The sequence below is a fragment of the Nannobrachium achirus genome (assembly GCF_963921795.1).
Source record: "Nannobrachium achirus genome assembly, chromosome: 5".
Lineage (NCBI taxonomy): Eukaryota > Metazoa > Chordata > Actinopteri > Myctophiformes > Myctophidae > Nannobrachium > Nannobrachium achirus.
In genome coordinates, this window is record NC_137814.1 from 14221465 (window position 1) to 14248958 (window position 27494).

The following is a 27494-nucleotide window of genomic DNA, read 5'->3' on the forward strand; positions in this document are numbered from 1 at the left end:
CACGCCCCCTTCCTAATACAAACACATTGTAACTTCAAACTCCATTTTGACCATGATCAAAAACACCCATCTCTGGTGGCTCATACTGCCCTTCTAATATGTGAGCAGGCGTATCAATTACTTTTTTCATTTCCTTTTAATATTTTCTTTATGGTAGGTCTATATTTTCTTTTTTTTTTATATAAAAATAAAATAATAAAGTAATTGAAAAAAATAAAATAAACAAGGCATGCTCACGTATTAGGAGGACACTTCTTCCATAGCACAAGATATTAGAACTATTTACAGGAAAAAGAAGGACACAGTCGCTTATAATAAGCAAACATGGCAACACAGGGAATAATCTCAAACGGAACCACACACAAGCACGCCCCCAGCGGTGACACGGAGGAACAACAATGCATGTAAAAAGTGATCGTCACTACTAGTGTGAGTGAAATTGAATCGTGACACAGTTCACACTTCACACACGGCCAGGTTGTTGTCGTAGTTCAGTGCTCTGTTACGTTACACACCTTAACGACACGGAGGACTTCAAGAAAACAACAAACTACAGAGGTAATGACGTTATCAGATAGTAGGCTAATACACACATGCACTTAAACGCAATTTAAATGCAGTCTGCTGCAACTTCTTTGCCACAGCAACAACGACCTCAAAGTTGGCATAGTATAGTATATAGTACATTATATTATCAATTTATGACCGTTTTTAATTTTTGTGTAGCTTTTGCAACTTGCAAGTCCGTGTATCAATATGGATTTGTGTGACCTGCAGGCAGGCAGCAGGGGCAGGGCGTAGAACTTTATCTATAATAGATAAAGGGATTTTTATCGCCCTGTGAGCTATCATTGTTTTCATCTGCTGATCGTCCTCGATTGAACTACCCAGTGCAACAGCAACAGGAGAGAGGTTGTTAGCAGTGGTGTTGTTGTTAGAACTTCCTCGAAATTTAAGTTAGGTTTTTCGTGACAAAACATTTTTGGGTGAACCCTGGCTGCAGCCCAACTAGTGTGCATTCATTCAGTTGGTTGTTTTGAGATCAACGTGTTTGTAAACTACATCGCCCTGCCAGAGGAAAGAAAGGAAGGCGTATAATGCTGTAATTTGCTTAGAAAAGATGGACCGTTCGACATTTCAAACCCCTAATACTTTCAACGTGAAACGCGATTTGAAAATGCTGACAAAAACTAGAGGTAGGTTGGTACGTGTTGTGCTTTTCTTATATGTCGCAATCCCTCTTGGCTCATAATTTGATGATCTAAACCAACTGGTATCCAAAACCCTGTTTTGTGATGAAGGGATCAAAAGTTATCTCCCCCCAAATGAAAGGAGGGGGGGGGGGGAATCAATTTTCTAATTTGTTTACTACAATGAGAAAACGTGCAGCTTAATGCATGTTTTATTAATGTGGCTGGTAAATGAAAGCACAAATCTGTGCAAGGTAATTTGCACAGCAGCACAGAAGGTCAGACTCGGTGCAGCAGATCCAGAAAGCTCCTTCTTAAAGAGTGCCTGCCTTTTCATTGGTGCTTGTTTGGTGATATTTACATACTCTCACTGACAGTCCAAACAGTCTGATTGAAAAAACACGACAATCCAGTTTAGGGTGTCTTCTTGTCCGGGCTAGTTTTTGTGTGCAATCAGCCAGTCACTCAAACTGTAGTTTCTCTCCCTCCCCTGAGAAATCAACAGTGATGGAAGAAGTCACATTTGTTAAACAATAAATGCATTAGGCCTGTCCGCCTGTGCAACAATGCAAAGTAGAAATATTTCTGTTACAAGTAAACGTCTAGTATTCAAAATTCACTTGAGTAAAAGTATTGGCATCAAAATAGGCTATACTTTATGTACCAAAAGTAAAAGGGCGCATAATGCAGAATGACCCATTTCACATGTTTTCTAGTGTTGAAATTAGAAGCTCTACAAAGTATAGTAGTATAATAGTGGTTAACATATTTTTTGTAATAATCCAAATCTACTAAGTAATTAAAGTGTTTAGTGGAGTAAAAGTACAATATTTGCCTTTGAGATGTTGTGGAGTATTGAAAATGGGAAATACTCTCAGAGAAACTTGCCCATCGGGCAAGTACAAGTAAAGTTCTACTTGCCCAAAGGTCATGCCCAGTGGTGTGATATGGATTTTAGAAGTGTGGGTCCTCTAAATTCATGACGTCATGCGCGCACGCTGTTTTTATTGTTAAATAGTGTTTTTATTGTTAATTAGTGTGTGCATATGAGGCGCGCGTGCGTGCAGCAAAATAAGTGTGGGCCCACGCGAGCCCATGGCATCTCACCCCTGGTCATTCCCACTTACCCGAAAAGTAAATCAAATTAACGTTAAATCCAATCGATAACAGCAGAGTGGTGACAGTCACTTTGAAAGAATGAATGAGCGCAAGTAGCACAACTGCTACTTATTTGTTCTTTCATGAATGAGCAATAATATTTAATGAAGGCGGTTGCTTCCCCATTCAAACACACTTGCCCGCCGGGCAACCTGAAAGCAAACCCGCTTGCCCGAACGTTTTATTTACTTGAAATGGGCAGCCGGGTAGCCGTTAGCGTCTACCCCTTGTAAATGTACTTGGTTTACTGTACTTTAGTTCCCACCACTGTTTTACAGTCAGTCAAACTGTAAAATTCCTCTCCCTCCCCTGAGAAATCAAGATGGACAGGCTCCGAGCTTCAGACGAGCCATGATGGTGATGAAAAAGCACGAGGGGGGAAAGCAAATGCATACTTTTTAAGTCCAAAATAAACTCACAAATAAACGTCTCTGTCTTCTTCCCACAGCTTGGGAGATGAGCTTCAGAAGCCAGGGAGGGGGTTGTCAGGACAGAGAGGAAGAGGATGGGGAGGAAGAGGAGGAGGAGGAAGAAGGACACGATGGAGTCGGCAACCCGTCTGTGGTGAAGATGAGCCAGCTGGTGATGCCCTGTCACAGCAACCATCGCCAGGAGCTCAGCGTGGGGCAGCTGCTGAAATGGATGGACTCTACCGCCTGTCTGTCTGGTACGCTGGAACTCTACTGTCTGTCTCTACCGCCTGTCTGTCTGGTACGCTGGAACTCTACTGTCTGTCTCTACCGCCTGTCTGTCTGGTACGCTGGAGCTTTACTGTCTGTCTCTACCGCCTGTCTGTCTGGTACGCTGAAATCTTCTGTCTGTCTCTACCGCCTGTCTGTCTGGTACGCTGGATCTCTACTCTCTGTCTCTACCGCCTGTCTGTCTGGTACGCTGGAACTCTACTGTCTGTCTCTACCGCCTGTCTGTCTGGTACACTGGAACTCTACTGTCTGTCTCTACCGCCTGTCTGTCTGGTACGCTGGAACTCTACTGTCTGTCTCTACTGCCTGTCTGTCTGGTACACTGGAACTCTACTGTCTGTCTCTACCACCTGTCTGTCTGGTACACTGGAACTCTACTGTCTGTCTCTACTGCCTGTCTGTCTGGTACACTGGAACTCTACTGTCTGTCTGTCTCTACCGCCTGTCTGTCTGGTACGCTGGAACTCTACTGTCTGTCTCTACCGCCTGTCTGTCTGGTACGCTGGAACTCTACTGTCTGTCTCTACTGCCTGTCTGTCTGGTACGCTGGAACTCTACCGCCTGTCTGTCTGGTATGCTGGAACTCTACTGTCTGTCTGGTATGCTGTAACTCTACTGTCTGTCTGGTACGCTGTAACTCTACTGTGGGACGGACATACACACAAAGCCAGATGTAGGAGCTGTTAGCACCGCTCAAAAAATTCAAATAAAAACAAACGTTCCCATCACACCAAGATTTGCAAAGAGGTAGCAGAAAATCGGCAGGTCCACATAAGAAAGCAGTCCACAGTGTGGCAAAAACTGACAGGTAAAATCAACATGCTACTGCAGATCCACCGAGTCCACACTCAACCGAGTGAGTGTGGAGAAGCGCCCCGCACCCCTATTAGCCCAGCAGATTAATGGTTCAATCGTTCACTTTGTGATACAAGCGTGAGACTTGGTACATATACTCTTCAAATCCCGCTCTCTTCAAAAATAGCGCTGGCCACTAATAATTCCAAGATGGCGGCCCCCAAAATCCAAGATGTCCGCCCAAAAACGTTGTTTTTCCTTCATAACTCGAATTGCATTCATTTTAAGACGCATAAATGTATTGAAGTTGAATATAAAGATAGGCATTGCGGATGTTTTGGTACCTGTCTGTATCTATTATGGTTCTTGAGATACAGCATATACTCAGAGCAGATTAATGGCTAATTTCATACGAATCGTTCATTTGTAATGCAAGCATGAAATTTGGTACAAATACTCTCTAAGGGCCACTCTTATAGAAAAAAGCGCTGGCCACTCAAAATTCCAAGATGGTGACCTTTTTTTCTCAAAATGGAAGCCACCTTCTCAGAGGAGATCTTGATATAATAAGAATAAGAATCGTTCACTTTGTGATACAAGGATGACATTTGGCACATTTACTCTGTAAGGGCCACTCTTATGAAAAAAGGCACTGGCCACTGAATCATGTGTTCCTTTTTTCAAAATTTGCCTTTAATCTGCTGCGACTATGCTGTATCTCAAGAACCGTAATAGATACAGACATGTACTTGGTACCAAAACATCCGCAATATCCATCTTTATATTCAACTTCAATACATATATGTGTCTTAAAACGACTGCAACTCGAGTTATAAAGGAAAAACAAGATTTTTGGAAAGACATCTTGGATTTCGGGGGCTGCCATATTGGAATTTTGCGTGGCCAGCGCCTTTTTTCATAAGAGTGGCCCTTACAGAGTAAATGTGCCAAATGTCATCCTTGTATCACAAAGTGAACGATTCTTATTCTTATTATATCAAGATCTCTGAAAAGGTGGCTTCCATTTTGAAAAAAAAGGTCACCATCTTGGAATTTTGAGTGGCCAGCACCTTTTTCTATAAGAGTGGCCCATAGAGAGTATTTGCGCTAAATTTCATGCTTGCATCAAAGTGAACGATTCTTATGAAATTTGCCATTAATCTGCTCCGACTATATGCTGTATCTCAAGAACCATAATAGATATAGACATGTACTTGGTACCAAAACATCCGCAATATCCATCTTTATATTCAACTTCAATACATATATGGGTCTTAAAATGAATGCAACTCGAGTTATAAAGGAAAAACAAGATTTTTGGAGAGACATCTTGGATTTCGGGGGCGCCATATTGGAATTTTGCGTGGCCAGCGCTATTTTTGAAAAGAGAGGGATTTGAAGAGTATATGTACCAAGTTTCACGCTTGTATCACAAAGTGAACGATTCTGATGAAATGACCCATTAATCTGCTGGGCTATATCCAGTTGTTACACTGGCCCGGGGCGCAGACCAAAGAAAGAGGAGAATAAAGAGAAAAACATTGGACGAGACAAGTTTAGACAACACCAACTCAGTCACGCTGTCAGTCAGTCACAACAGGAGGAAGGTGGTCTTTATAGTTAGATCTTGCGTGCAGCCATGAGTACATGACAGAGTCCAACTTATTTGTGTTCTTTTTTTATTTTTTGTTCTGTCTTATGTGTTTGTGTGTGTGTTGGTGTCCATGTTCGTGCGTCCGCCCACAGTTAGGGCTGTCACAATTATTACATAATCATCTAATCGTGATTATTTGACATTATCGCAATTATTTTGTCATAATCATCATAATTGTGAATGTTGAAAAATGTCAGAAATAGTGGAAATAGTAGATCTACAAGCTTACAACGCGTCGCATCGCGACGCGTTGTGAGCTTGTAGATCTGCTATTTCCACTATCAAAGTTATTTTTTAAGTAGTAAGTTGTCAAATATGTCAGTAATTTATTTGTGTATTTAGGTTATGTGTCATATCTGCCATGTGCAATTTCAAAGCCTAAAAGCCAAACAGAAATGTAATTATCAACGACAAAAAACACAATTAAATCGTTAATCGCCAATTATTTGAGTGACAATTATTCGTCATGTAAAATGTCATATCGTGACAGGCCAGCCCTAGTGGAGAAGCGCCCCACGCCTCTTCCCCGCCCCCATCCAGTTATTACACTGGCCCGGGGCGCAGATCAAAGAAAGAGGAGAATAAAGAGAAAAACATTGGACGAGACAAGTTTAGACAACACCAACTCAGTCACGCTGTCTGTCTGTCAGTCACAACAGAAGGAAGGTGGTCTTTATAGTTAGATCTTGTGTGCAGCCAGAGTACATGACAGAGTCCAACTTATTTGTGTTCTTTTTTTATTTTTTGTTCTGTCTTATGTGTTTGTGTGTGTGTGTTGTTGTCCATGTTTGTGCATTCTTGTTACCAAAAATGCCACTGACGTGCTTGTGTTTGTGTGTCCTCTTGGCAGCTGAAAGGCATGCAGGCTGTCCCTGTGTGACGGCCTCAATGGATGACATCTGCTTTCAGCACACCATCGGGTCAGTTGGTGTGTGCGCGTACGTGCACTCATGTGTGTGACTGTGTGTGTGTGTGTGTGTGTGCAGGCCTGTCAGACTTGTTACATAATCTCCTAATCTATTTGAAGATAATTGTGATTATTTTGGATAAATGTCAGAATCCATTCCATTCAGCTGTATAATGAATTGATCTGTTCAGAAAATTATGATAAATATTCCACGTACATTATTATAGTAGCGGAAATAGCAGATTTACAAGGTCATGCCGTGCCGCTAGCTTGTAGATTGGCTATTGTCGCTATTTTAGAAAATAATGTGACGGTATAAACTGATTAAATATATACAATCTGTAGTGGTTAATTTCATTATATCTGCCCTCTGCAGTGTTTGTTTACAAAGCATAACGGCGCACAGACACGTAATCTTACTGTTCCAATGTAAATGTCAAACACACAATAAAATCGTTGCTTGCAATTATTTTAATGACAATTAATCGTGAAATAAAATGCCATGATTGTGACAGATCTACGTGTGAGAGAGCTGTGTGACACGCAAAGACAACGTGACTCAGTTTCCTTCAGACGTCTGAATGTGACTCAGTGTCTCTGTCTCTTATTCCAGGGTTGGTCAGGTGGTGAATATCAAAGCAAAGGTCAACAGAGCCTTCAACACTAGCATGGAGGTCAGGTCTATGTTTAATTTTCATTTGATTGAAATGCAATAAAACCACAGGTTCACAGCAGTTCGAGGATACAACACAATAAAGCCCTACGACTTATCTGCATCATGGTTCCTCTCACAAGCAACAGTTGATAAGATAAACTGACAATACGAAACGGATGAAGGCAACATTTACACTACATACATAAAAAACAAGTGCTTCACTATCTATCCCTAGACGAATGGCCTTCTATAGAGGAACCGTTTTGTGATAGATATGCTTTAGTCTGCTGCTTAAAAGACCTCAGATTGGTTGTCAGTTTGACATTGGTATGGAGGCTGTTCCACTGTGTAGCTCCTATGTAAATACATTATCCCTGGCCAACTTTACTGTATCTCCACACAATTCTAATAATGCATACGTTACATACATTAATGATTTTGTCTTCTTTGAAACATTGTGAAAATGTTGTGCTTTCTGCATTATATTTTGTTATTGTGAAACATAATAATATAGTAATAGTAATAGTGTTTCTATGTTGCAATATGATTATTCCATCAGCCAGTAACCACTGTAATTGGCTGTGAGACGGATTAATGATTACAATTTACAATGTTGGCATTTACTGTAGCAGACACTCTTAGCCAGGGTGACTTAGTTACACTAAGCAAGGTAATCAAACATACATCAAATGCAGAGAGACAGTGCAGTAAATATATTGGAATTTAAATGTCTGCCAAGCAACAAGCTATATGCTTAGAATAATTAGATTTACAGTGGGACAATGCTCCGCCACTGCAAAGACGAAATAACATGCTCTAAATTACATTTTAACCGTGTGGTCTAAAGACAAGTAAAGTGTGATATGCCTGGCTGGTATACAAGTAAAGAAAAGGCTGCACACTCGTAGCCACGATGCAGGATTTATTTAAATTGTAACCAACGCTTTGACCTGGTAAGGTCATCTTCAGGGAATGACATGGTATATACTATGCCTGCTATACAACTGTTAAAATATCTGTGTTGGACTGTGTTTTACAACATGTCACAGGTTGGCATCGTGGTGAGCTGTGAGGACCTGTTCACTGACCGGCACTGGAGAGTTTGTCACGCCTACGCTACTTTTGTTACCCAGCGCACACACACCGGGAAAAAGGTAGGCATGTATGTGTGCCCGTGAGCATGGGCAAATGCATTGTGTGAAAATGTGTGCGTGCCCCCATACATTGTTAGACAATGGAAATGAAAATGCTGTGCCATTTAACCACTTCCAACCTGGCCCCCCTATTTTGGCCTTGTTAATATACAGTATCAAACTACAAAATATCTTTCAATTTCAAAATTTTCCCCAAAACAATCAAAAATAAATGAATAACAGCTCTACAAGCTCACAACAAGTTGCATTGTGATGCGTTGTGAGCTTGTTTATCATACAAGCTGTGTGTGTGTCTAGGTGCAGTTAGGGGTGGGCGATATGGAAACATACAATATCACAATGTTTTCCCAAGCTGTATCACGATACACGATTTTACCACGATTCTTTTTCACGTTGGTTTTTATGGTTATTTTTCAAGTTACTTGACAAAAAACTAGAGTCTCTGGGTTCCTTTTGGGAGGTCTACATTGAACTTTACAAGTATGTAACTCTGACAGTGTACAAATGAAACCAAATGGACCCTTACGGGTCCATTTGGTTTCATTTGTATACTATCAGAGTTAAGTGGAGACCTTGAAACTTTTAAGTTTGAGAACTGATGATTTTGACAAATGCAGGTATAATTGAATTCTGCAATGAATCTACTTTTTTTACAAGGCTCCCTCAATTGTATCACAATATATATATATATATACGATACCTCTGAAAAGGAATATCGTGGAGACATTGTATCGTCTCAACGATAATTATCACCATATCGCCCACCCCTAGGTGCAGTTGAAGCCCATCAGCCCTCACACTCAGCAGGACCAGGTGGAATACTGCGTAGCCGCCGAGAGACGGAGGATGCGGGTGGTGCACAATGACATCATCAAGGACCTGCTCTCTGATAGGACCGTCCTGCAGGGTAGGAAGGACAGTACTGTATGCAACCTTTAGTAAAGAAATGTGGCCTTATTCATGATGAAATCACAACCAGGAAATTGTGGTGTCAGCAGCAGGAAGGTGACTGATTGAGCAAAGCTCTCTGTGGTCACCATGACTCAACGTGGAGGGTGAAGGTGACGCCCCGTTGTGGACAGAGGTTGTGGCAGAACACTCCCTACGCCATACATGGGCAACTGGCGGCCCGGGGGCCACATGTGGCCCCCACCTTCACTTAATGCGGCCCCTGGTTAATATTGGAATGCTGATATAGTATTGATTGACCAAGCAAACATGACTCGCTTTAATTACTTCAGTCTATATTAGACATAGAAGCACTCATTTTTATTTCATTTTTTATGTCCAATATATTTGTATTTAAGTTCACAAAGTTAACATAAGAACATATAAATGCATTTGAAATGAAATAAAATTGTTACTTTTCGGGATTCCAATTAAAAAAAATATCTAAAAAATATTTCGGATTCCAATTCAAAAATAGCAAAAATAGAAGATCTACAAGCTCAAAACGCATTGCAGTGCGACGCGTTTTGAGCTTGTAGATCTACTATTTTTGCTATTTTTGACTGTGTATGCATTGTGGCCCTCTGGAGTGAATGTGAAAATACAGTGGCCCTCTCCATCATCAAAGTTGCCCACCCCTGCCCTACGCGTTCAATTTTCCCTTTTCTTTTTTACTGCTTTTTCTCCACAATTTAGTCGTTATGGCAATTAATTCCCCCCCACAGACATGCCTGTGTTCTCACTGCTGTTGTATCCTACTGACTTTGCTGCTAGTGAGGAGCATGTAGAAGAATGTAGCACTTCCATCCTACTCCTACTCCTCCACTGCCTATAGTACATGTAGTGAAACATATCACCATCATCATCATATCACCTCCTAGACTCTGCGGTTGCGGGCACTGGGCAGATAATTTGCCACTGCACCACTCGAGCGCCTTACAGCTACAGTTTTAATGACAGCTAGTTTAGTTTACTTTATTGACACAAATGTATAAAACATTGGATCCAAACAATAATCGAAAACCCATTAATAAAAAACGTTAAAAAAGTACAAATTACAATACATTATTACATGGCTATTTTCTGTCAACGCACGTCTCTCACACACGCACGCACGCACACACACACACACACACACACACTGTGTTTTAGTGGTGCGCGGGCCGACCCGGTGCCCCCACCCACCCGCCAACCCGCCCGCATGCGGGTGGGTGTGTCAAGGTTTTCAGTTTCAATTGGCGGGCGGCGGGCGGGCGGGTTATCACCACTCTCATGTGCAAAAAATAAATAAGAATAATCACCTGTTCTTATTTGCCTTTTATTCTTAATAAGAGTAGGCCTATAAGAATAAGAATACAACGTTTGAATACGAGCACGAGCGAGCGAGTTTTAAAATGCGCCAGAGAGGAGCGAGGTTTTTCCTCCGCTCCTTGGTGTGAGGACCGTCCCGCTCCTGTTGGGGCCGCGAACCACATTTTGCCAACATTTGACACAACGTGAGGTCGTGAGCACAGCAGAGAGAAGATGCACAAACAATTCAACGCGTGTCGTTGATCAGGATTTCACTTATATGTCTCTCATCCACACAAGTCCGTTTATAAATACTTTGTGTCGGTTAAGTTATATAACCAGCCAGTCAACGGATACGATTTGAAACGCAACTTTCGCAAGTGAGAAGGATTTTTTGACTGAATGAACCAACCACGCTCACCTCGAGTCGAGTCGCTCCCTTCTCTCCAATCTGGTGATTAATCAATAACCAACAGGATTTAATATTGTCCGTCTTTTGCTGTCTGTTTAAAGTGCGAGCAGTGTTGCAGCGCTGATTCAATGTTTGGGGGGTCGCTCTTCTAGAGACGTCCCGCGAAGGTCGTTCAACACCTACTATACAGGTCTATTGATATGGATATAGGCTCGTTTCTTTGTTAAACACCCTTTTGCGAGACCTCAGCTCAGAAAAGGTATGGGTCGTCGCACGGCAACTCTGATGTGCGAGGCGCTGTATAAATATGATTGACATAAAACCTGAAACGCCATTCTCACCCCGACGATGTGTGTGTGTGTGTGTGTGTGTGTGTGTGTGTGTGTGTGTGTGTGTGTGTGTGTGTGTGTGTGTGTGTGTGTGTGTGTGTGTGTGTGTGTGTGTGTGTGTGTGTGTGTGTGTGTGTGTGTGTGTGTGTGTGTGTGTGTGTGTGTGTGTGTGTGTGTGTGTGTGTGTGTGTGTGTGTGCGTGCGCGCGTGCGTGCGCTCGTGTGTGCCTCCCTTCATGTGCCCACCAGCCAACAGCCCAGTGTTAGACAATGCAGTGGCAGCAGAGAAGACTAAAGTAGAGAGTGTTGAACTGGTGCTGCCCCCCCACGCCAACCACCAGGTAATGTGTTTCATTCTGTCTGTCCCTCTTTGCCTACTGTATCTGTTCACTGGGACTGCTTGGAAATCATAGAAATAGATTTATTATCATACAAATAGTGGATGGATAATGGCGTGCTGTTTTTTTCTTTTTTTTGTCTAATGATCGTGCTGTTGACTGCACTCGTAAATGTTTCATGTTCACACATTTATTCTCACGATGGCGTAGGGCAGTGGTTTTCAAACTCTGTGCCCGAAGCACACCAGTGGGCAAGTGAAAATCTCAAGGCGCACCTATATTCATTCATAGCAACATTGCATTGCAAGGCGTTGTTTACTTTTTTTTGCTGTTTTTGAAAAGGTACAGTATGACTATAATGCCATTCCCAAAATAAGGACCCAAAGTACTGACACACTATACAGTAAATAAAATAAATATGCATATCTTTTTGTATGTTTCTGTATTTGAATAATAATCTGTCACAAACTCCCAATGCACACCTGGACCGACTTGTCTAACGGACGACCAATGTCCTTGGTGTGTACCATTTGAGACCCACTGACTGTTGTAGTAGGGTATGATATGGTTATATGATACTCTCTGTCTCTCTCTGGGCCCTACAAATACAGACCAATACATTTGGAGGACAGATCATGGCCTGGATGGTGAATGTGGCTACCATCGCTGCTAGGTATAACTAACACACACACACACACACACACACACACACACACACACACACACACAATATATATATAACATTCATATCGTCACTGTCGGGCAGAAACCTCGTATCTCCAAGTTTCAAATGTGTACGTTTCTTCGCGAAGTAAAGCCCTGCTTCATCAGACAAGGCCGTCGCACAAAAGTAGTGAAAACAGCAGATCTACAAGCACACAACGCCTCGCACCACGAGGCGTTGTGTGCTTGTAGATCGGCTGTTTTCACTTGTTTAGTCCTTTTTTTAAATGATAATAAAAACGGTTTTGGACATACAAGGTTTCCACCCGACAACGACGATATGTGTGTGTGTGTGTGTGTGTGTTCTGGCCCACCGTTTGGCAATCACTACACCACTGCACCACTGCAGAAGCATTCTTGTTTTATCTCAACTAGCCCTTACCCGTTCAAAGATATGAGCTCCAAAATGATGTGCAGTGTGTGGGTTATGGGATGTGCATTGTGCACTGTGCATACAGTATATGAGGGATGGAAAGTAACTTTAACTGGTGCTTGCATGATAATATGTAGGAGCATCAATGTAAGAAATACCCGTTTCGTTTAATGGCTCCCCCCCCCCCCCCCCCCCCCAGCCCGCCCACCCGCCTGCGCACACACCCGCCTGCCTGCACACACACACACACACACACACACACACACACACACACACACACACACACACACACACACAGAGAGAGAGAGCTGGTTAAACATGTTGCCTCATGCTAGATGCAGAATAGATGTGCCTCATGCTAGATGCAGAATAGATAGTAGATACACCATAAAAATGCTAATATACAGCATACGATTTGTGAAAGTGACAAACGGGCTTCACAGTTATGTTAGGTGTGTTCATATGCTAATTGTGATGCGATTTCAGATCAATTGCTCCAGCCATTGAGGAGAAACGCTGTGACAGACACTCAGACAGACACTCACTCAGACATTCGCAAAATTATAGTATAGATGTGTTTCTCCATTAAGACTCTGTGTGTGTGTGTGTGTGTGTGTGTGTGTGTGTGTGTGTGTGTGTGTGTGTGTGTGTGTGTGTGTGTGTGTGTGTGTGTGTGTGTGTGTGTGTGTGTGTGTGTGTGTGTGTGTGTGTGTGTGTGTGTGTGTGTGTGTGTGTGTAGTCGTCTCTGTCAGGCCCATCCCACCCTGAGGTCCATTGACATGTTCACCTTCAGAGGACCATCTCTGGTGGGAGACAGGCTGGTGCTGAGGGCTATAGTCAACAATGCCTTCAAAAACAGGTGAGGTTGCTTTCAAGACATACGTGTAGGGATACAGAGACTTAAGCCCTTTGCACACAGGACAGTTGCGTTTTTTTCGTTTGCTGCATGAATAAACACATTGGATTTGGTGTGCAATGCTGTGCGGAATTGGCGCTGCGGATCCCAAAAGGAGTCATAAAAGGAGTGATGAGTTTTTTACCGCATGCGACAAGACGCACAAATCAAACTGGGTTCGATCGAGAAAAAAACGCACGGCCGCAGCCACTCGTCGCACGGCTAATTCGGATCCGGTGTGCACGAGGTCGTAGAGAATCATTGTTTTCTTTAAAAAAAATGAAATTGTCCGTTTTATCCGTGCGGATAAACGCGCCTGTGTGCAAAGGGCTTAAGTGTAGTCTACATCTCCGAATGCGACATAGTCTTGAACCACACTTCCCTAAAGCTGGAAGCTGATGGAAGGAAGCTGTCATCTGTTTGTCATATCCGTTCTCAAAAATATATTTTAAAATGTATATTTAAATTTTCATTTCTGCCAAGCCCCAAGCTATATGCTTCAAATAATTTGATTTACAGTAGGACAAACTTAACGGAAGCAGGGATAAACATCCGCTTCATCCTCTGATCATTTTATGTTGTAGTCTCCAGACTATATGACGGAAGCATTTGAAAATTGTGGGAGACAAGAGACAGTCTGGCTCGCGAGACTAGTGAACCAGACATATTCAACTTTGTTACATGAAAGTATATGTTGTGTGTGTGTGTGTGTGTGTGTGTGTGTGTGTGTGTGTGTGTGTGTGTGTGTGTGTGTGTGTGTGTGTGTGTGTGTGTGTGTGTGTGTGTGTGTGTGTGTGTGTGTGTGTGTGTGTGTGTGTGTGTGTGTGTGTGTGTGTGTGTGTGTGTGTTGCAGTATGGAGGTGGGCGTGCGCACAGAGGCCTACCAGGGGGAGGGGCCTAACAGACACATAAACTCCGCCTTCATGACGTTTGAGGTCCTCGACGTCCACAGGAAGCTGTGCACGTTGCCACGGATACGACCTGAACCCCTAGTGAGTCAAACGCTGTGAATGTAACAGTATTGCGGTACCAATGCGTCACTGACCGTCACTTTTGCGACTATTTACTGTACATGCACACGATCTTAAACTAGCCACATAACAACACGAATAAGGGTCGCTTGACAACGACGTCATCTGCTTTGCTACTATTGTAATTGATTGGGGGTGAACCAATCGCCGAAGACTGCCTCTTTGGCAACGCCCATCCCAGAAACGGCTGCAGTAGGAAAGGCTTTCAGACTGAATAATTGAGTGAAACAAAATGAGTGTCAGGCTCACAGACATAAAAAGGTAGACGGCTCTTCTGGCTCTCTGGTACCCGTCTCGCATTGATAGGCATTTTTGATTGACAGGCTTGGAATTCTTCCGTGTGCGTAACAGACACGGCAAATCAGAGGAAGGTGGGGGCGGGTCTTTTCGTACGCAGCTCTTAAAAACAGCTGCGTCGCGCAATAGCTGGGACTGGATTAAACTGGAACTGAAGTTGTTAACCAAACACTCCGTTTTCAGTCTAAACAGGCTCTGAGATAGACATGGTCCTTACTTGCTTTGACCATGTAAACATGCCAATAAAGCTGGTTTGAATTGAATGGAAAAGTCCCGGAAAAGACGTGTTGTGATTGGCCAGTGGTTTTTTGAGTGGCAGCCTGCCATTGACACTTTTCTGCCTATCAAGTTGGACGGGTCGCTCCAATCAACTGCTGCGGTGGACACGGATCTGTGGTCAGGCTAGCCATCGGTAAAATGTACACAGTTATGTCCTTCCCGTTTTTAAAGGACATAATGTTTTTAAAGGACATAACTTGCCTGCAAGCTCTTTGAGCTTACAGGCAATACCACTTTTCCACCAGTAGTGGTCCTCCTATCCCCCCACCAGTGGTCTCTTCTTAGTAGAAGGAGTAGGGAGACAACCTCCTACAACCACTGCAGGATGTGCTAGTTTGTATTAACAAACTCTGCCAAAATAACATTTTATCCACACTCAAAAGTGGATTATAGCTTTTAAGATTTCGACATTTTCACGTCTGATCATATCAAGCTGCTTGTTTACTGTAGCTTCCTACTTTAATAGATGGAGCACAGGTTTTATCGGCTGGCAGTTTTCAATGCAAAGCATGGATTATGATTTAAGAATGCAAGTGGTTGCTAACCGTGATGGAAAAGCCGAAGAGGCTTATCAGTTTTAATAGCAGTATTAACGGTGAACATTCCTGCATTCGTGCTGTACTTCACAAACACACTCATTCATTACAGAATATTGTGAACTTGGCAGTGAGGACAGAAACCCACTTAAAAACAGAATGTTCACTTACCTGCCAAACCCAGTGGCTTGTCCAGACTCTATTGTTTTGACTGGGGTGGCTCAAGTGGTGCACATGAATTAACGTGTTTGTATGCTCTACCCACATCTACTTTTATTATTGGCTTAGCATTATTTATTTTATTTTATATTTACTCTTGGGTCCCGACCCACTGTTTTCTCTCTCTCTCTCTTTCTCTCTCTCTGTCTCTCTCTCTCTCTCTCTCTCTCTCTCTCTGTCTCTCTCTGTCTCTCTCTGTCTCTCTCTGTCTCTGTCTCTGTGTGTGTTGTAGGAAGGCAGCAGGAGGTTTCACGAGGCCATAGCCAGGAAGAAGATCCGTCTGGACAGGTACACAGACACGTCATTTTGACAGCAACTTTCTAGTTTTGGTCTAAATATCAGTTGATTTTGTCGTGGTAATGGCTGATTTTACTCTTGGTTGCATGCTGAAAAATAGCCGATATACAAGCTCACTTGTGAGCTTATAGATCTGCTCTTTTCAGAGTGCAACACCCGAGTGCAACCAAACATAAAGTGACTTGTCTTTTAGTTCTACTGGATCTCTTCTCCACTAGTCCCTCCCCTTTAGTCTAGATTATATTTGTTGGTGAAATTGTCAATATATGCAGCATTAGTTTTAGTCATCATAGCTTAGCTATTATTTAGTTTTCACCAGTGAAAAAAAATAGTCGACGAACATTCTTGGTCCTAGTTTTAGTCGACTGCTCTCTCCGCTGTCGGGTGACCACCAAAGCGGTCCAAAACAGACAAAAAGAACCTGTGTTCCAATGGATGCAGTCAGTGTAGTTATAATGTATTCACAAGCTCTTGTTGATATTTTTCATTGGTTAGACATGTATAAAACCAGGGGCATAGTTCTGCCGATTTAAAATGACTCCAATAGGGAAGTAAAACTTCCTATGATTGGCCGCTAGTTGCTCTGTTTTCCCCCCCGGCCGATCGCAAAAAGAATTGTTCTCCATTGGATCCCATTCATTTCCCCCTTTCGTTTTCTAACCTTAATTAACATTTTCATGAATACTGTATGGTTCCTATCGCTAGTTAAAAATTGCCTTTCAATCACCATCATATTCGTTTTGTCGAAATGTGGTCCAATTTATTTTAAAATAAATGATAAAGTTGCAGGGGGGCGTGGCCAACTAAACTGATACCAGCCGGCTGTGTTCTTCTTCGTGTGCTGTATTTCGGGAGGCTCCGACCACATTCTCCCATGTATCCCTGCGGTTGCAAGTGACCGTTGGCAGCCAATAGTATCTCTGATGCTATTGGCTTTACAATTCTATGATGGCGACACCCATTCCAAGGGGTAGAAAGGGCCATTTGCGCTGCATAGAAACCAATGGCTTCGCATCGTCCATATTTTTCTACAGTCTATGTATAAAACCCACAGACACACTTTTGACTGATTGATTGAATCTTTTATTTAAACAACATGAGTCACATGACAAGTACAGTCAACACAAATATATGCTGCACAGCGCAGGCCGGTTAAACATCCTGCCCAAAAAGGAACTTCCCAAATAAGACCCTTAACGGTTTTGTTTACGTTGGAAGTCCCTGGCCTTCAGTTCATCGCAAATAGTAACAAGAACAACATTTAATGCAATTATAAAAGACCACTATGTGTACAGAGTAAAGAACTACATTCAATGCAATTATAAAAACCACTATCTGTACAGAGTAAAGAACTACATTCAATGCAATTATAAAAACCACTATGTTTACAAAGTAGGGGAAAAGAGGGGGTGGCTGTAAAGTAAACTTAACCACTTTCACTTAAAAACAGACAAACAACCAAAAAATAGCCCATGAAAACCGCCTATCCAAAGGTCTTATAAATATGATGCATTTTATTTTATTTTTTATTTTGTTTGTTGTTTCAGGAAGTACATCATCTCCCGCAAACAGGCAGAGGTTCCGCTGTCTGTGCCTTGGGATCTCGGAAACCAGGTGGGGTTCAGATCTATGCATTATTTAAGGTAATGATTAAAATGTGTTCTTGCAAGTTTCTTGTGAAGACCGGGGTTTTTTTTTTCTTTCCTTTTTTTTCTCCAAATACTTCTTTCTTTCTTTCTTTTGAAAGTGCAAACAATAAAATAAGATAGAATAAAAGCCAAATTCTAAGAATGTATTAAAAAAAATACAGCTCTCTCGCCCATTAGATGGATCACCAGAACCAGGAACGTGTTTACAAGGAGTCTATCGTGGTTAAAATGGAGTTTGAAGTTCAATGGGTTTATATACTGTAGAAGTGGGTGTGTCTGATTAGAATTAATATCAAATATCTAAATATTAAGTCAAGCAACTTAACAGCTGCCAGAGTAGACGTTAAATTCACCTTTTAAGTCCTCCACACACTCATCTGTTCTTTTCTGTCCTGGCGAGACCCCACGCCAGGACAGGCTTCAGACACGCCTCCTCGGGAGACTTGACTCAGACATTGATTGACAGTTGATTTGGCATTAGGAACCCCGTTGCGACCACATGCCCTTGATGATGTCGACCCCGGGCAGGGTTGGAACCCACGCCATCTGCACTAAAGGCGTGTGCTCTAACGTTAGAGCAGTGGTTTTCAACCTTTTTATGTTAAAGGTCCATTATTTATTCTGCATTTGAGCCAAGGACAACTGTGTGAGTTTTAGCCTCTCAGACCCAAAACCTTTGATATTTTGTTGTCGTTGGATACGATTTTGTCCATAATTCCATGCTGTATTGATGTGGTACCATTGAAGAGACAACAGGCAAACGTTGATCAGAATAAAAATGATTCTATATTGTGTAGTACTAATTGTGTAGACTTCTTGTAAACTAAGTAATGCAGATGTTTAACAATAACTCTTGAGAGCGGGTCCATTTGGTTTCATGTTACACTCTCAAGAGTTAACGATCCAAGATCCATTTGGTTACCAACCCTCCATGATTTACTGGTGACCACCTGGAACCCCCTCAAGGACCCCTGGTTGTCCCCGGACCACTGGTTGAGAACCACTGGGTTAGCGCATGATCATGAGCGCTCTAGTGTGGTGGTTAGAGTCTAACCGCTACACTAAGGCGGCTCTAAGTCCTCTACACACTAATATGATGATAATAGCCTCATAACCATTAACCAACCTTCAATACTGTAGTTCATTCACACCTTCCAACTACTATTATTAATGCTCAAAGTCCCACCTAATTTGTTATTATTTCTTTTACATAATCTGTTTAAATCTTTATGGGAGCACTGCAGCCTTGAAGTTGGCGAACATTGTTTATGACCCCGAAGGTTGGTGACTATTATTTCCAATGGTCCAATGGTACCATCTTTTATAACATGGGTCTTCAATTGGCAGTCCGGGTCCCTTATGGGGTCTTCTACAGGGGGCTGCCAAGTCTTTGCATGATAGGATCTTTTTCTTTACATGAACTACTTGAAACCTGGCATCCCTATTCTGAGGAGAACATTAGCTGGAAATAGCCGATCTACAAGCTCACAATGCTTGCATTGCAGCGTTTAGGACCCCAGTTTTATAAGAAGGCAGATTACTGGTACCTTGTGTCAGCTCCATTATTGTAATGTCACATGGTCTTTTTTGAAAGACTTTTCAAAAATAGCAGATCTACAATCTTGCCGCGCGGCACCGCGCTGTGAGCTTGTAGATCTTGAGAAATTGAATGAAGTATGAGACAATTAAAGAGATCACCTACTGTGACAGTAGGTGATCTCTTTAGTTTGCTTTGGTAATTAACACTTCCAGTACCGGGCCACTTGGGGGCGCCCAAGGTCTGCTGAGTGGCCAGGGTCTCTCTCATAGACGAGCGTAGTAACATACAGGGACCCACGTTGCAGTCACGTGCGTGCTCACGTTTGTGCATGGGATGAAAAGGACCCGGATGGAAATGGCTACAGATAGCTATAGGCTGATAGCTCATTTAGAAGATAGATTTTCAGCGATTTAGCCGTAAATAAAACCTTCCAGCTTCCACAGAGAACACAGTTCAGAGAAAAAGGGCTCAAAGATGTGAGTTTGTATTGGATTCGACGGCGCGATGCGGCGGCGTTACCCGATTACGGGCCGGTGGAAAGGGCTTTCGGTCGGCGGCCTAGATTTTAAATTTAGAGACAGGCTTGGTGAGGCCTCGGATTATTTTATTCATTTTATTAAAAAAGCCGTACTAGTTCGGGATCGGCACACTGGAATACGTCGCGCCGCCGACAGTGAACATTCAGTGAACATTGGGGGGGGGTCTAAACTCTAAAAAGAAAAAAAATGATTTTTTGCCGAACTTGTTCGGGATAGGCACTGGATGAGTTAAAATGCAGTTATTTTTCACTTACTTTTACTCTGCTGGTGTATTATTTGTGTTGATGACGTATGTCCATTTTGTTTGCTTGCATGTGATCCAGGTGTATCTCAGCTACAACAATGTCTCGGCACTGACAATGCTGGCTGCTAGAAATAACTGGATCCTCAGCTCTGAGAAAGACAAGGTATCAGCTATCCTCTGCTTTTCTACTACAGTATAATCCAGTCCATTGAACTGGGATGGCCTATTTTTATCAAGGATAAGTAACCATTGTCCACTCCTGTTCTGCTGTATTCTGTTGCATGGTTTTAGTCCACTAAGGGTGGGGTGTGGTCTGCGACTGTGGGCTTGTTTTCCTGTCGCTTGTAAATATTAGTAGTTGCCTTTTTTTGGAGGGGGAGGGGGGGACCTGGGATTCTCAACCATTTTCATGTCAAGGACGCAACCGCAGCTTTCCCGGTGAACCTGAGCGCAACAGTGGGGGCCGATGGGCAAGGAGGGTAGCGAGCTTATGAGAAACAACTAAAATAAAAATCATCAAATGGAAAACATTACATTAACTTCTGAAAAGGCTTCTAAGCCTACACTAGCCTACGAGTAAAACTAGTGGAATTGCGATCTTGCCACACGTGAATAATTGTGGTTGTAAACAATAAGACAGACAATATAAATCATTGGTCTCGTAGTGGGAAGAAGAGGTTATCATCAGACTCGTCACCCAAATTGGTGACGAGTCTCTTACGAAATCGGCAAGAGTGTCTCTCATTCTCAATACATAAAGCTATATACACTCTCCATCATTGGCAATAGTCAGTGGTGTGTGTTCCCCACACTCCCGCGCCCCCACCGTTGCGCTCGGGTTCACCGGGAAAACCGCAGTCGTGTCAAGGACCCCCACATTAATATGTATTTTTCCTGCAGTCTCTCATCTGAAAGTATTTTGTGCCAGGGACCCTTACTAGATTTGTGCTGTTAAAATGTTTAAAAATTATTCCACCATTTCATAACTTTTTGAAAATAGCAGATCTACAAGCTGTATATCGACTATTTCCAAAGTACTCATGTGCTACGGTATATAGTAGCTTCTTTGGGGATTGTTTTCATTGACCTGGTTGCTTATTTCCCTCGCAAAATCTGATGCGGACTCAAGTCACAGGTGAAGATGGCTTTAGAGTGATAACGTGGTTCCCTGTCGAATAGGTTCATCTTTACACCATGGAGCAGAAGTCAGTGCTGAGCTTCAAAGTGGAGGCGGAGGTGGATGTCCCTGCCAAGACGGCCTTCAGTCTGCTGGCTGAGCTGCAGAACAGGCCCAGCTGGGACAAACTGTATCTGTAAGATTATTACTGCCTGATTCCATAGGTTCATACGTAGGTTTGGGATTTGTAGTGCGTCCAGTTATTACACTGGCCCAGGACACAGTCTGAAGAAAGAGAAAAGAAGGAGAAAATAGAACAACATAGCACAAGACAACTAGAGTAGGACAAAGAGAACTCAGTCACACAGTCAGTCAGTCACAACGGGAGGAGTAGAAAACTCAACACACACACCTCACAAAACAGTGTAAAGGTGCGTCTTTAGCATGGATTTAAAAGTCCCAAGGGTGGGGGGGCATCTTTGATTGAATATTGATTGAATGTTTTATTGGACAGAAACGCAAAACAACACAAGTAACAGTCAAAACACTTTGTCAAAAAGGATTTCACCAAAAACGTCCTTGCTGTCTTGCTTCCATTGGGGTCCTTGGTATTCAATTCATCAATAAAGTAGAACCAAAAAATAGAGATGTGCCGATTGATCGGTGAGTGATCGCAATCGGCCGATAATGCCTCTATTGGCTTTGCCGATCTCACCGATCTGTAAGCTAGATCAGCTATTTTCACAATAATTATCTGTAGGACTGAATATAACCTCAGCTTCAACTCCTACAAGTTGAATTGGATACTAAAGAACCTCAGCCTGCAATCTTCTAAATGTTTATACTTAATATACAATGTCAATGTTTTGTAAGAAGAATCATTACATATATAAATGCTGCTACTGTAACACAATAAATAGAAGAATTTATGGATTTGACGCTGTAATCGGGAATATCGGTATCGGCACCGAAAATCGCAATCGGAGCATCTCTACCAAAAAACATTCAATGTGATCACAAGTATAAAACATTGTCTAAGGGAGAAGTGATAACTACCTCCCCCTTTGGCCTCCTGAATAGGGATCCTCAAAGGGAGTTTGTTCCACGACTTGGGTGTCAACACAGCTAAGGCACGGCCACCCGTCCTTGCTGTGGTTGACCATGTAGTCTTCATGTTAATAATTCATACTTGTGTCACAAACCAGAAATAGAAGATGATGGGCTATTCCTGGTGTGCGAGACCGGCGCGGCGAAGCATAAAGCATCCTTAACACACATTTTGTGATAAAACACACTGACACAGTTAAAGGAACACTATGGATTTTACTGTGTATTACTGCTACTTTTAAGGGCATTGTTCTCCATCGTCACTGTCGAGTGTAAACCATTACACCATGACTTTTCAGGAAATGGGGTAAAACTTAAACACGTTCAACCTGGGATCCTATCTGGGATATGTCTTTATACTGTTGGTGAAAATCTTCAAAATGTTTCAGACATAGCTTAAATAGCAGATCTACAAGCTCTAGCTCTGCTATATTTTGCCACTTTTGTGCACCCCTGCCATAACTGCGACAACATACCTGTACACTCTTAAATGCACACCCACCTTTCGTTCACACACTGCACCAGTCTTACTTTTATTGTCCTGTGAATTCCCGGACCAGGAAATGTGAGCTGATTCGCCGGGTGGATGATGACAACTTCCTGTATCGCGTGGTGACGCCGTCTGTGACGTGCGGAGCGAGTGGGTCTCCAGTCTCGGCCAATCAGGGACCAGGGATTCTCCAAGACTTCATCTTATTGGCTTCCAAGAGGCGACCGTGTGGCGCTGGGTCAGTGCAACGTTTGTGTCTACAGTAAACATTGCAACTTAGTGTGAAATTATGATCAAATAATATAACGTGCCAGTGTAATTTCTGTAAGTTTTTACAAACCATTCCCCTTGCTGATGTCAATACTGCATGTTGTATTCATGGTCATCTTGTGAACCAGGGGCAGATGGGTGGGTCCTGGCTTAGCCAGATTGGATCGGAATCATCTTTATTGTCACTAGCCGGGGACCCAGTCACCAAAATGGGAGAGGACTTGTGATGTTCTGCCGTACTTTTCATTTCTGTTTTATCTATTAGTTTGGTCATTAAGGTCCACAGAATGAGAGGCCTGCTCTGCTGGAAACATCGCGAAAAAAAGTTATGGCCATTTGTATATTCACTGTCCCATTGACTCCACTAGAAAGATTTAAAAAATAAAGAAAAGTCTGCTTTAAGTAGCATATGAGAGGTCAAATTAGGGGTTCTTCATGATTCTGTTTTTCATGCAAAACAAATGCTTGCAATGGATTCAGAATCATGAAGAACCCCTAATTTGACCCCTCATATGCTACTTAAAGCAGACTTTTCTTTCTTTTTTTAATATTTCTAGTGGAGTCAATGGGACAGTGAATATACAAATGGGCGTAACTGTTTTTCTCGATGTTTCCAGCAGAGCAGGCCTCTCATTCTGTGGACCTTAATGACCAAACTAATAGATAAAAGTACAGCAGAAAATCACAGGTACAACCCTATTCCTTGAGCTTGTGGGTCCCCGACTACACATCGCATGTTTCACTTTTTGTGCAAGCACCATCGTTTTTGTTATTCCATAAGAGAAAGGGAAGAGAGATCATTACAAATAAAATTCTGGATATAATCATAATAAATAATAAGGTAAGACATTAGCATAACAGCAGATATACACATGATATGCTATGGAAGTAAAGCAAAAAGTCCACCCAGATTTTCCCAGGTCCAGTCATCATTACACATGTTCTGTTGTATCCACAGCACTGTTGTGAACTGTTGATGTGATTTGTCCTTCACAGGGACCCATACGTTATTGCACTGCGCTCTGTGTCCCTGCCTACTCACCCGCCCACTGAGGAGTATAACAGAGGAGAGTGTGTGTGTGCAGGCTTCACTATACTGGAAACCAGTAACACTACTTCACTGGTGAGATTTCCTCTTGGTGCATTAGCAGTGTGGGGTCCTGGAATAAGGGTTAGGCCTGATTTATACTCCCAGACCTGCCATTTGTGTGAGGCACCGTTGCGTAACTACAGTTAGGCTTTAGTTTAGACCCTGACACAGGAAATCACCTGATGAAACTGTTTGTTTTGACCACTTTAAACCTGGTGTCTGGTGTTTAAATCATGTCATTATAGACAGGAAAGTAAAAACAGTAGATGTACAAGCTCACAACGCGGTGCATCCCAAAGTAAAAACAGTAGATGTACAAGCTCACAACGCGGTGCATCCCAACCATACACAAACTCACACTGTGGTTATCCTTTCCACTAAATCAGACCAACTGAAAGCATTGTACGGTATATCTTTTTCTCCAAACAAGTGTTTGGGGGCGGAACATGGCCGCCAAACCTTGCTCAAATAGAGACTCTGCGAGCGAAGGAGGGATGAAGGGCGACGCTGCACAGCGCCTTGTCGCTCGCGGTACATCAGGACGGTCTCATTGAAACAAATGTATTTGAATGAGGTTTCTTCCCTCGCGTCACTGGCAATGCAGCTGGGTTGTCAAGCCACTAAAGCCTGAAGGTGTTGCATTAAAAGCATTATACCCTCTATGGTGTATATATATTGATACAATGCAACATAGCTCTGTTTACACAATGCTGTACCCCCTCCAAATGTATATATCGTTGTTGTCTGATGAAAACCTTGTATGTCCAAAACCGTTCGTTTTGAATTTATCATTTTAAAAATGATTTAAACTAGTGAAAACAGCCGATCTACAAGCACACAACGCCTCGCGGTGCGAGGCGTTGTGTGCTTGTAGATTTTTCACTACTTTTGTGCGACGGCCTTGAATGATTTGCGAAAGAACATACAAATTTGGAGATACGAGATTTCTACCCGACAACGACGATATGCTAGTGTTGTTGCTGCTCTTATACCACCATTATTACTGGGATTGGTGTGGGCCAGACGGTAGCCCCCCACGGGCTGCAAATGGCCCACGGGCCACCTATTGGGGAACCCTGCTGTACACCCTCCAAATGTATATATGTTCCCCATTTTACAGTTTTTATTTCATTTTGACTCTTGCTTTGGCAACGTAAACCTATGTTTTCTCATGCCAATAAAGCTCCTATGAACTGAATAACATTGAATTGTATTAATATGATGTTCAGCAGAACCATGCGACCCACATAAATGTCCGCCTGCTCTGATTTCCAGATCAGTTACTACAACCAGGCGTCTCCGGAGGTCCTCCCCTACATCTCCACGGACATCGCCGGCCTCTCGTCCACGTTCTACCACAACTTCTGTGCGTGCAGCCAGTACCTGGCCAGGAGCAGACTGCAGCCTTCGCCAGAGGAACAGACAGTGGAAGAACAGTATCTAGAAGACAGGTGCACGTCCGGGAACCTGTCTGACTGTCTGGCAGCGGCCCTGCACAGTACGCAGCTGTAGCTTGATTTGTTGTTGGTGGGTTGTCGTTTTTCTTTTCTTTTTTTTTTTACCCTGCAATGTTCTAAAAAGCAGTGGTTCTTAACCTGTGGGTCAGGACCCCCTGGGGGTTCCCCACATGGTTTTAGGGGGGTCACCACAGTTGACGGTAAAGTGACAATTTAACTGAGCTTGCAGATCGGCTATTTTCACAATGTTTATCTGTGGAACCGAGTCTAACTAAATGTAATCGACTTGTCAGGGTGGCCAGTTCAAATTTATTTTGGAGGGTCGCCGCCTGAAAAGGTTGAGAAAATCTAAATGATTCAAAAATGTCAAAACATTTTTGATATTTTTTCAAAAGATTACCGTTCAGACACGCCCATTCAGAAAATCACTGAAATGAAAGGCAAGGCTTTGAGAGTTAATGAATTGTTTTTTTTTGGGCTGGAAGAGACACTGGGAATACCAAAAAAACAAGAACACAATTTGAAATTCATTTAAAGGAGTATTCACCCCCAACAATACAAATGTTCTTATCAATTACACCTCACAAAGCCTTGAATTCATGGAGATGTTATTTCGTTTTTTGTTGCATTCCAATTATTTGGTTACGAGGTCATCATCGGTCATCAAATGATTGGCTTAGGAAAGCGACAAAAACAAGACAATTATGAATTCAAGGCTTCATGGAGTGTGAAATTGATAGAAAATTACTCAGTCTAACTGTTCAGACAACTACAAGAACAGAACTAAATCACATACGGTCAGATGTCTGTCTTTTTCTTTTTTCTTTTTTTTTTACCAGGGTGGGAAATTAAGTAACATTTACCATTGAAAGAGGCACTTTATTTCCAGATATTTTTTATGGATGATGTTTAGATATTGTTAGGATTAAGGAATCAAAACAATGGTACAAAGGAAATGATGCCTTGATGTTATAGTGAAACAATTACACTGTTATGGCATTATTTGAAATATATACTGTATACTGTATATAGGTTTGTGCAAATTAAATAGAATAGAACACTCCAATAAAAAAATGAAAAATAAATCATTGTGTTCAATATTTGTGTGTCCATAATGATCTATGTCAGAGGTCTTCGAAATGTCTCAGAACAAGGGCGATCGACATATAGAGGGTATGCGCATGGATAAAGTGAGTGGCAAAGTGAGTTTAATGTTGTTTAATGCAATCACACAGGACGCCTTGCAGCGTGAGGCGGTGTGCTTGTAGATCTGCTGTTTTCGGCTAATGTTCCCCTCAGAATCCCTCCGTGCCGCGATGCATACAGTATGCCCCAGAGCCGAAGGAGGCATCTACTTTTCTATGTCTAAGTGCTAGGGCAGGGGTTCATGTAAGATTCACAAAGAGTTGTTGTATTTGTGGATTGGTGTGGTTATAATAGACCAAGGCCCATGCATGTTTATGATTGGTCCATGTGTCCGAGTACAGAGGCTGTAGATTGGTCAGGTACTGTATAGGGTTGGGATCCCAAACCAGGAATCTGTTCCATCAACCGGTTTTATCACACTGTCAGAACTGGATGTGGACGTCTGCTGTCCACGATCACAACACCAGAGGCAGCTCCACAAATCATGTTCAACGTAGATTTAACACTAAACAAGGCTCTAATTCGTTCTCCTGCTATACCACCAACACATGGCTTGCGAAACGCGCTTCCGCAAGCCTTAAAGGAGTGCAAATCCCTAGCCGCCTCCAAAATTGGAATGAAAAGTCACCTTCAGACGGCTGCTACCTGTGACTTGTAAATAGACT

At 42.5% G+C, this 27494-nt stretch overlaps 1 protein-coding gene across 2 annotated transcripts; it reads left to right on the top strand.

Annotated features, from left to right (window-relative positions):
- The first annotated feature begins 422 nt into the window (after nucleotides 1–422).
- acot11a (acyl-CoA thioesterase 11a) lies at nucleotides 423–26741 on the top strand. Of its 2 annotated transcripts, none has more exons than XM_080727197.1 (17): nucleotides 423–558; nucleotides 2797–3015; nucleotides 6349–6436; nucleotides 7019–7079; nucleotides 8110–8214; nucleotides 8986–9121; nucleotides 11442–11533; nucleotides 12142–12203; nucleotides 13366–13485; nucleotides 14375–14513; nucleotides 16116–16171; nucleotides 17728–17794; nucleotides 20232–20315; nucleotides 21332–21465; nucleotides 22937–23104; nucleotides 24133–24259; nucleotides 25502–26741. In XM_080727197.1, the coding sequence occupies exons 2-17, from the start codon at nucleotides 2805–2807 to the stop codon at nucleotides 25736–25738; spliced, it is 1887 nt and encodes a 628-aa protein (XP_080583323.1). In that variant the 5' UTR covers nucleotides 423–558; nucleotides 2797–2804; the 3' UTR covers nucleotides 25739–26741. The 2 variants fall into 2 exon arrangements, with proteins under 2 accessions (XP_080583323.1, XP_080583324.1); XM_080727198.1 differs by having other exon boundaries at nucleotides 6349–6418.
- Nucleotides 26742–27494: the final 753 nt, after the last annotated feature.

Bases quoted from the DNA above. Each gene is read 5' to 3' on its own strand.
- acot11a (XM_080727197.1), top strand. From the start codon at position 2,805: ATGAGCTTCAGAAGCCAGGGAGGGGGTTGTCAGGACAGAGAGGAAGAG. The intron at 14,514-16,115 runs GTGAGTCAAACG...TGTGTGTTGTAG, and splicing joins GGATACGACCTGAACCCCTA to GAAGGCAGCAGGAGGTTTCA. The intron at 16,172-17,727 runs GTACACAGACAC...TTGTTGTTTCAG, and splicing joins AAGAAGATCCGTCTGGACAG to GAAGTACATCATCTCCCGCA.